Genomic DNA, 11,031 nt, shown 5'->3' on the forward strand with positions numbered 1-11,031 from the left:
CCCTAAAGTCACTCAGTCTATTCTCTGTGTGAAGGTAAAATCTGTAGATATCCATAGTCTAGGGTACAGAGGTCCCGATAATATCCTTGGGGTTTTCGGGCATTCGGCATGCTTCGAATCCAGGGAAGCCACCAGGTGACTTGCTAGCCCAAAAACCCATCGACTACCTCGCCAAAGTGTTCGAAACACGAAACAACCTAGAAACACACAATTCCGCTTGGTTGTCTATACCGAGCATCCAGTGGTGCACTAAACACCTTGGAGGCCCTGGGCGGAATAATAGTTGGGGTCCCTAATTACCCCGGGAGAGTGGTCACTATCTGATTTCAGAAATATCAGTTCTAGGAGGGGGGAGGGGGTTTGATACGAGGCCCATCAAATGAGACGAAGCTAAAAGCGTGGTTGGGTTGGGTCGCCCGATAACATCCTTAACGGGCTGCCCGATAACATCCTTAACGGGCTGCCCGATAACATCCTTAACGGGCTGCCCGATAACATCCTTAACGGGCTGCCCGATAACATCCTTAACGGGCTGCCCGATAACATCCTTAACGGGCTGCCCGATAACATCCTTAACGGGCTGCCCGATAACATCCTTAACGGGCTGCCCGATAACATCCTTAACGGGCTGCCCGATAACATCCTTAACGGGCTGCCCGATAACATCCTTAACGGGCTGCCCGATAACATCCTTAACGGGCTGCCCGATAACATCCTTAACGGGCTGCCCGATAACATCCTTAACGGGCTGCCCGATAACATCCTTAACGGGCTGCCCGATAACATCCTTAACGGGCTGCCCGATAACATCCTTAACGGGCTGCCCGATAACATCCTTAACGGGCTGCCCGATAACATCCTTAACGGGCTGCCCGATAACATCCTTAACGGGCTGCCCGATAACATCCTTAACGGGCTGCCCGATAACATCCTTAACGGGCTGCCCGATAACATCCTTAACGGGCTGCCCGATAACATCCTTAACGGGCTGCCCGATAACATCCTTAACGGGCTGCCCGATAACATCCTTAACGGGCTGCCCGATAACATCCTTAACGGGCTGCCCGATAACATCCTTAACGGGCTGCTTTGGACATATTTCATAACTGTAGAACTGGGGGGGGGGGGGAGGGGGGGTGATACATTTCGGGGCCCCTCTAACATACGGAGAGGGTTAAAGCGACGATTTTCTGACCCATTTCTAGGTCAATTCATACAGTTTTTCCCACTAAACAGCTATTTTCGGGGCCCCCCACACGGCGAGTCCCTTGGCAGCCTACCCCGCCCACCGTTAGATCCACCACTACGAGCATCAGCAAAGACTGTCAGGCAGAATGAACATCCTTCCAAGGTTTCGAGTGGGGCGATCTACGTTGGCGACGCAGCTGCTGCAGTTCTTCAGAAATGAAAGAGCGCTTTTGAAAATCTAAAAAAGCAATCGTTTTGCGCAGTTGTGACAGTTGACGAAAAAAATCAATTGCCCCACCTTTTCCCCCATACCTTCGCAGGCTACTGCAACTGGAAAGTGCTCACAAGAAAACTGAATTCATTATCATCAACAGTCCTAAGGAAGTTGATTAGATAAACGGACGTGTGGTCGCGGAATCCATCGAGTTTTTCCGACATCTGAAATACTTCGTATGTTATTATAGACTCTAGCTTCCGTTGAACCTGCCACAAGGGTCATGTCTCACATGCCACCATCTGCGCCTTCTTGCAGATGGTCGTTTTATGTCTGCACTACAACGCCACGATGTGGGCACATATTAATGATCTGTAGAGTCTACTAGTCTCGACTATCGAATTCTAACAATGAGAATGATGTGCATGCTCATGACGATATCCTACCCAGCAGTGTTCGTGATTGCAGCTATAACACCTTTAGGGTTAACAGATGAGAGAAACTTCATAAAGAAACCAGGGAAGCCTGTAAAAGCAGAAAGGACCGTCCCAGGGAACCAGAGAACTGCCCGATTCGCTGAAGCGCCTACGGACTAACAACTTCTCAAGCCTCAGAACCTACGCCAGATGACTCAGCTTTGATACCTACCTGCATCACAGTGGTTAAAGACTGATTGGCCTGTTGGTCAACCAAGGTGACATTGGCTCGATGAAGGCGAACTCATGAGCTATGGGTGTGTGTTCGATCACTTTCCGGTGATATTACTTGGTAGTACAGCGTGAGAGTAGCAAATCCATCGTCACGAACTGGTCCATTGAAGGGGTCAACTGGCCAAACCTGCCTCAATGCGACATTTGAGGCTGTCCCCCAGAGAAGCTTAGACTTGGCGAGTCGTAAATGAACATGAGAGATCCGGGGTTTGTATGCCCAAATAGTGGGATCAATTCAGGCCAATGAGGCAACAGGGACAGAAGCCGAAATGTTTAATTGGTAGTCGCCACGGTGCTCGACCGTGAGCGATTTAGAGGACTCTTGCCGCAGGACTCCTCCGAGGGCTTTAAAGTCATAATTTTACTCCTTCATTGATTATCCGTAATGTGTCCAAGGTATAAACCTCACACTGAACGTGTCGAATGTATGAGGGGGATGAAATTAGCAGGCGGACTTGAACGTTGATTCCTGTGGAGGTTTGAGGCTTGAAACGAGTCCCCTCTCTCGCAGCTCCCTAATCAATTGTGTTTGTGGTTGTTAAGAGATTCGTACGTTATCAGCTTTCGCCAAGTTGTATTCTGTGGCTCCGAGACTAACTTGCACTACCTTGACTATACTATCTCGTCGTGAGAAAGCCTACTCTGATCGTTCTACAGGAGTACATAAAGCTATGAAGTTTCTTAGACCGCAGGTGTCAGAATGTTGTAAAATACTCCACCAAATTGAGCACTCCCCGAGTAGGTGGGCAATATTTCTATGGATTCGATAAAAGTAAGAGGTAAGGTCAACCTTATTGGTTCAAGAAGAAGCGGTGGTTTACTGGGTAAGAATCCCAATCCCCGCTCATACGTAGTCATTGGAAGATTTGCGCTTCAACAAAACACAACAATAAAGACCTTGCTCTTGAAAAGGAACTTTACCCCATTCGCGTCCCCGGTTCACGGTCACCTTGAAAGGGGTAAAGAAAAGTGGGAGGATTTTTTTTTAAACGGCTAGAGCCGTTTTGTTTACAGCGAGCTCAACACAAAAAAGGGGTAAGAACAAATTAAACCGTTTCTGTGTGTATTTGTATTTGTTACTCCATTTTAGGTTGTTTTTAAAAAAATCATTTACAAGGTAGTAAACCCTACGTGAACGGGGTAATTTTGTAGATATTAAATTAAGGCACGCGTCGTTGCCATGGTAACTTTTGCGTGAAAATGCTACCCTGGCTAGCGTACCTTGAAGTACGCCACGTGCAGAATGTGTGTAAGGTTCAGCATTCAAGCCATATGACGACGGGGTTTTTTAATTATGCGTTTCAACCCCGTACCGATCGAAGTGTGCCAGTGTGCGTGTGCTGATTTTGGTGAGTGCGTCACAATATATGTACCCCTCCTCATCATCTTTCCTACCCCACCTTGCAGTACAGCTATCCGTTCGCACCCCATCACCCGACCGCGATCTGACGCAATTCCCGCCCGGTGCCCTAGCAAAATTGCTCGCTCAGCTTCTCTCTCGGTTTCTCCGTCGTTCCATCGCGCGGTGTATGGACCACGTTTTCGATATGTTTCATGCGCGCACGATGGAAAGTTATACGACAAAACGGCGCTGTCACTAACACGCGTACCGATCGATCTGTCTCCGTTGCAACTCGCACGTCGCTGGGCTGGAGAGAACCAGGCAGGGTGTGTTTTGCCGGCTAGCGATGGATGGATGGCGGTGGCCCGTCAAGAGAGTGCTCCGTGGCTTAAGCCCTTTGAGGTGGTCTCGCACCACGAACACAGCGACAGGAACACATTGTAAGCACGTCGAGCGCGCACGGTACGTTTCGCACCGTAATTCATCCCGTATTCTCTTTGTCTCGCTGGGTTTATAGGTGGGCAGGTGCGTACATTGGGTTCCGTACGTCACGGAGAGCGAAGCGCAGACGACGTCGGTCGTTCGGTGTAGTGGTTACGGTGTACCCGGCAGTTTCAGCATCACGCTGTTGGTGGGAAAACACACAAGGGCCCAGGTAGGGCTAACCGGAGGAACCGCTTCCCGAGCGTGAGAAAGAGAGCGAAACACCGCTATCCCGGCCGTAGCGCGCACCAACACCGATTGAGGTGCCCGGTGGGTATCACGCGCCATACACAGAGGCAAGCACAGGGCTGCTGGAGAGTTTAAACTGATTAGTCGCTTCAGTTGAGGTTCCTCCATCGTATCGGTGACGCGCAAAATAAAATACGGAGCAACTCCAGCAGCGTAAACCAACGAGAACTGGCACCGAAATCGAATCGTGCCGTACAGGGCGAGAGTAATGTGTTATGTGATCATACAAACCGCACGGGTTCAGTGAACGCAACAAAACGATCGTGTTTCTAGTCAGCAGTTTGAAGCATAAAACCGTGCTAAAAGTTTCATGTGACAAAGCGAGGTCGCAGTGGAGTGTCGTTTTTGTTGTTTTGTCTGTAGCTTGCGTACGCGTACGTTGCACGTGTGTTGCCGGTGTTTCCGGTGGTGGCAGCTGTTCCGTGTTTGTTCGCTTGCCAATTATAAATTCGCCCAGCACGGTATGGAGCGGCAGCGGAGCGACAGTACCGACGGGGGCACCGATCAATCCATCCATCCCCATGACCAGCCGGCGGCAGCAGCAGCAGCAGCAATGTTCGACGAAATAAAGCAGGAAATTGGCAAGATCGATCCGTACGCGGAAACAATCGAGCAAACGTACCATCTGCGAAAGTTCGGTGAACTGTTCCGGCGACGCATCACCAGCGATCAACTGCTAAAGTAAGCATCATATTTGTATCTTGGTGAACTTTAAAGGCGCTGCAGCATGAAGCACGATCGCTCTTAACCTTCCCGGTGGCATTAAATCGGATCCGTGCAGATCCAAGTTGTTTGCCGTTTAAAGGGGAGGCCCAACCGTTTAACAAAAACCAGTTTATGACTAACCTCAACAAACCAACTTGGAAGCCTAACGTACGAACGCGATCAGGCCTTCCTTGTTGTTGGCTAGTGTGTGAGAACTAAGAGGCTTTAAATTCCCGTTTACGCGCTCTCTCTATCGAGGCTATCGATCCACTTCACATTTTTAACTGTGAAGTTCAAAACAACGGCCATTGGAATTAAATAAAAACAAAGGAAAATAGGTGCAAAGTTGCAGCAAGATCGTTTAGCCCATTTTTCCATACTCTTCCACGCGCACCCTTACACATACACAGTTTCCCGAATGCCGAAACAAGATGGAGGAAGTAGGGTCGAGATCACCACCTCTTCGGGCACCATTCGTCACCTTCTTCACCTGTCCTTCGCAGAGGTTAAGGCAGGGTAGGAAACGCACAACAGTGCACCACCACCACTACAATGGCAGAAATGCACTCAAAATGCTCTGTGTGTGTCTCTTTTACCGGCATAACGTTTTCGACCGACGGAATTTAATTCACGAGAATGTTGTTGATTGATTAAGAAAACGCGTGGAGTGATTGTTTTTTTCGTCATTTACGTGTCCCAACTTCTGCCCCCATTCTTTATACACAAAACCATACAAAGGTTGTTATTGTTTTGCTCTGAATCTCACGGAAGCGCGGAGCGCGTTTTATTTTGTGTGCTGTTAGCTTGTGTTAACCGTGTGCTTTGATAACGCACACAGTTACGCATGAGTGTAATGTGGTGAATAAATTCTAACCGTATCAAAACGTATCAGCAAATAAAAATACGGACAATCTCTTTTACGTTAGAGCGTGGTAAGGCATGTGTGGTAGATAAACAAGTCACCCCAAGTGTATAGAATCATGTGCTTTAGTGGGCTCGTTTTTCAAATGTGTGCTTGCAAAAGGGAAAGATAATAGAAACCTGGAGTTTAATACAATACGGAGTTTTACAATGGAGAGAATATGGCGAACCCGACTTTCTGAATCGCGTAAGATAAACGGGGAAATTGATAGTGAAACACAATACGCTTCACTGAAACGCAATTGAAACGTAAAAAATTTAGTGAATGCCAAGTCAGCCTGTTTACGTGCAGTGTTGAGATATAAAATGCAAAATTTAACGATATTTTAATCAAATGATGTACAGAATCGGAATTAATAAATAAGTTTAGTAATATCAAATAATTTCACTTACTACTTCCAACTATTTTAATCCTCAAAATTTTTATTTTACACATCTACTCTTGAATCCGTCGACATATAAACTGATGGCCGATATTCCATTCACTAAATTGTGTACGCAATTCCATAAGCAATTTTGGCGATTGGGCTCGGCAAAAGCTCTTTATTGTGAAACCCTGTAAAATATCGTTACTCCGCAATGTTTCTTGTTGTGGCAGCATCAAAGCATGTCTAAAGCAAATTCAATGCTTAACCATTCTATATTCTGCTATTAAAAGCTGCCCAAGAAACATTGAAGCTGTTTTAAGCAATATGTACCCCGTTTATCGACAATTTTATTTACAATTCATTACTAAACCAATACCAATCTTTGCCTGAACTATATGAAAACTTTAGGATATTTTCACCCTTGGTTTGAAAGTAATTGTATGGAAATAAGTGCAGATATCATTTTGATTTAAAATCCGATACAGCATTCGCTGTTTGCCAGTTGGTATTCAAATTCGTCCAGCTGCATAATTCACTTGCGTAAATGTCACGCGCTGCAACACGTGGAAGCGTGAAGATGCTGCACGTGTTCGCTATTGCCTTCAAACTTTGTGTACTATTTCTCCCCTCATGGTTTCCATGTTTCAAGCGCCCAAACATCAACAATTGTTAAAGGTTAAAATGCAACGTGTTCCTTTTCTGCGTATTTTTAAGTTTATAACAACATAATGGAGACGCCTGGTGGTGCTACTAAATTTCCGGTGGGCATTACTAATACTTTTCCTTTCTTCTTCTTTCTCTTCTTTTACCTCCCCTACAGTGATCTCTTTCTGGTTCTCAACGAGGAGGCACTATCGAATGGAAAATTTGCCATACAGCTGGCGATTGTATTTGCGTCCCGCCAGCTAGCCGATGCATCGTTATACGAGACGAAGATTCGTAACGCCATGATTGCGACGCTGCAGCAGAATTTTCTCGCCATCGAACGGTTGAAGCAGGAAGATGTGCACCGATTCTACAACTCCGTCACGCTGCTCGGCGAGTATTACAACCGAAAGCGGGTAGCGTTTGGTAAACGTATCCACATCTTGGGACAATCGTTGCTGCTGCTGTTGACTTCTGAGCTGGAGCAGGAAATCAACAAATCTTACCGGCAACCAGCGACGTACAGGTTAGACTCGGAGTTTGCTAAACTTGTCCTAACACAGATCACGCTAAACGGCGAAGATGCCAAGGTGGAACACAGGAAAGAAATTAACGATCTGCTGTACACGATGCGGAAGGCATTGATCGTCATCCCGAATCTGTGCGCTCGGGCGAAATCGTTCCTGCTGATGGCGCTTGATCTGTACCATGGACATCTAGGGGAAGGACTACTTGATAAGCTGTACGGCAAGTATTTAACGGAGCCAGATGTAGCTCCCGAGGAGGAACGACATGCCACCGACATCTCTAACGGGGACGTGCCAAAAGCGAACGGAATTGAATCGGTTCAGTCAACACAAACACAACCGGCAACGGAAGAAAGGAGGAAAGAAAGGCATGGAAAAAAGACACCCGTGGGCGATACTCCCGGACAGAAAGCCTCTAAAGCATCTAAATCCAGCACATCATCGAATCGTTCGTCTGGTGCAAGCAAAGCTTCCAACCCGAACAATACAGCCAATGATAAGGAAAACAAACGCCGCTCAACGCAAACGAAGGTTGCACCGGGGCAGAAAACTTCCCCAAAGACAACGACCGCCAGTCGGTCGATTCGTTTGCACGAGGATGGCAATATTGTGGCTACGATTACACGTGACACACCGACCACTCCGACGAAGAAGCATCCTCCCATCACGGCACAACCGCCATCACCTCAACAATCACACTCAATCCGTTCGCCAACTTCCACCAAACAGAAACTTTCACCACGGATGGAAAAGCTGGCAACACTGCCGAAGATCACCATCACCTGTGCGACACCGTCACCGAAGCGGTCGCAAGACAAATCCGCCGCTATCTCTCCCCGGGCCGTACTAGGTCCATCGATAGCGAAACAAAAACCACATCCACCCCCGAAAAGTCCTACCCACAGTCGAGAGGGAGTGCAATATGCGGCGAAGAATGTTCCCCAAGTGCCTCGAACTCGGCATGATCGAAATGTCCGTGATCTTGCTAAAGGAAATACAATGAAAAATCATGAATCGAGTGGAAAGATTGAAAATCCAAGTACCGAAACGTTCCCACAGAACGAACACAGGAATGGTGATGATGTAAAGCATACAGAGGTAGATCAGAATTCGCGGACAAAAGAATCGCCCACACTAAACGTTCCTCAGGAACCGGCCAGAATCGATTGGAGTATACCGCCCGAATCCGAATACACCACGGAAGACGTGACAAAGTGTGATCCGAAAGCGAACAGTGTGGATGCCGGGGTACCGGCGACTAAACCCAAGCTGAAACCTTCCTACTTTCGGGAGGAAAACGTGGAGAACCTGTCCTGGGATGCGCTGATTCCGCTCGATGACGAATCACCGCAGAAGGTGAACCCGCACACCAAATCGTTCCTATCGTTTTTAGCCAGCGAATGACAATGCGAGAGAAATAGTTGACTATAGAGAGAAAGTATTCCTATTCGTAGACATTAAGTAAATTGCGCCAGCAGGGGAGGAACAATTGTATCATACAAAAAACCTAACATTTAAGCAAATGGCAGATGGCATTTAGTGATGAGAGAATTAGGTTTAAGATAGTAACGTTGCGTATTGAATAAACAGTGAAACGAAGACAAGATGGCATGATTACGTTAATAAGCGATTTCGGCATTAGTTCGGAAAATGGCAAAACTACTAAAATAAATATGTTTTTTGATAACAGAATATGATACCGCAGTTTCATTGCTTTTTATCAACCAACCTCCTTGCTAAATTGTTTTAGCTATAATTTCCACCTCTCAAGATACGATGCAGCACTTTGTCATAAAGCTGCTGAATGGTTTAGTAGTACTGAGCTAATGTTTCAATCGAGCCTTCATTTATCATATTATCTACTGACGGTTATTAGCAATAGAACTTAACTGGTTCAAACTTGAAGAGGAAACCGTTTGCCGCTCTGTGTTAAATTGTGTGGTATTGCCCTTTTCTCGCTTTCAATGCGTGTGTACGGATTTTTGTTGTGTTTTGTCTTGTTTGTTTAGTGCTGCTATAGTTGTAATTGTTCCTATAATTCTTAACATACTAATTACATTGGTAGTCAACAACCGACGGGTTTCAGCAGAGAAGAAGCTCATTCATTCCTTCCATTACAACTAGACAAGAGAATACTGTGAGTGTGTAGAGCGTGATTAATGTCGTGTCCCGATGTGATACTACTATAATAGTGACAAATGGTACTAAAAAAAACATCCTTCCCAAGCGGGAAGGGAGCATTTGCTAGGGGTCAGCCTGGGATTCATTGGATGGATCCGTTTCCATTCGCAGCTAGGAAAGTTGCAATTCTTTTCCTTCCGCATACTTCACACAACCTGCCCTTCTCTTGCATCACAAGGATATTGCTTCCGGCTACAGGAAAACAAAGCTTGTCTAACCTGTTCCTCATCTAACCGATGGGGTCATCTCGTGTTGGGATAGAAAGCGATGCAAAAGCAACACTAACTCGTTGCGTTAGCATTTACGTGTACCTAAAGCTCTGTGTTTGTGTGTTATGCGTTGGATTACTTCCTCATACAAGGATCTGATTGTAACTCCAAGCGGACATTTAACGAGGCACCATTGAAAAGCACGTAAAATATGTGTGGGGATGCAGATATTTTACGACCATTTCTTTCTCGCTTTTTGGGGAAGGGTTCATTATGTTTTGACGTAAATATCCTTCACTCTGCTGAATGTTCGTATATCTCGTTTAATCTCCATTTTAACAGTATGTACTACAGAGCAAAATACACAAAAAACAACCAAAGACGTAAACTAAATTAACAGAAGCTCACATAATATGCATGAGTCTACATTACAAAGTTAACATAAAACGAACAAAAAAGAAATGCTCACATCTAAAGTCCACTGGTAGGGACAAACAAAATGGAAAGAACACAGTTAAGTTTTTAGAAACAACCATAGTTTGATTAAAATGCATTATTAGTGTTGTTCGAACGAAAGATTAACAGATTAACAAAGTTTGCCTCTTCCTCATGTTTTCCTATGCTATACCTTTTTAGCTTTCGATCAATTTTTAATTCCAGCTATCCCCTTTACTACGCCGGCGGAATTATCGGAATTTGAAACGAATACACTTGCCCAGGAAAAAATTAATTAGATTATAATATGCTTGCTAGATAAAGATCTATACACACGCGCGCTAGGCATACACGGCTGGTTCAGTAAGTTTGGTGAGTTCGGTTTTAACCGCTGGTATTTCTTTTCCTTTTTGTTTTGCTTCCTTCAAATGCTAAATACTAACACTTTCTTCAAGATAGTATCGTAATAGTTAATTGGCTGATGTGAGAATTCTCCTGTGTTAAAAGTCGATCGCTCGCATTGGGATACGGACGAATGAACACATATGCTTTGCCTGTCTATAGCCTGTTCCGTATATCATACGGCTTCTCCTTGTTGGAGGAACTTTTTGATTTGTAATCATGTTTTCTTTGCTTCTAATTTCCCTTTGCTCGCACACGCCTTTCCGTTTTAACAACGGACTTAAAAACATGTCAGTAGGAGTGTTAATAATGTGTTCCAACTCACGTAACACAGCACAATAATGGGAACGGAAAATAGAACTGAATACAAGTGCGTAACTCAACAAAAAGAATAATATGGACAAGGGGTTAAACCACGTAGCTCCTTAACAATACACCACGTAAATGAACAA

At 45.5% G+C, this 11,031-nt stretch overlaps 1 protein-coding gene across 1 annotated transcript; it reads left to right on the forward strand.

Moving 5' to 3' along the window:
- Positions 1-4,739: 4,739 nt before the first annotated feature.
- On the forward strand, positions 4,740-8,756 carry LOC128714997 (uncharacterized). The gene is made up of 2 exons (XM_053809879.1): positions 4,740-4,867; positions 7,001-8,756. Exons 1-2 carry the CDS (start codon positions 4,740-4,742, stop codon positions 8,754-8,756), a joined length of 1,884 nt encoding a protein of 627 aa, XP_053665854.1.
- Positions 8,757-11,031: the final 2,275 nt, after the last annotated feature.

This window comes from Anopheles marshallii, chromosome 3, assembly GCF_943734725.1.
Source record: "Anopheles marshallii chromosome 3, idAnoMarsDA_429_01, whole genome shotgun sequence".
Taxonomy (NCBI): domain Eukaryota; kingdom Metazoa; phylum Arthropoda; class Insecta; order Diptera; family Culicidae; genus Anopheles; species Anopheles marshallii.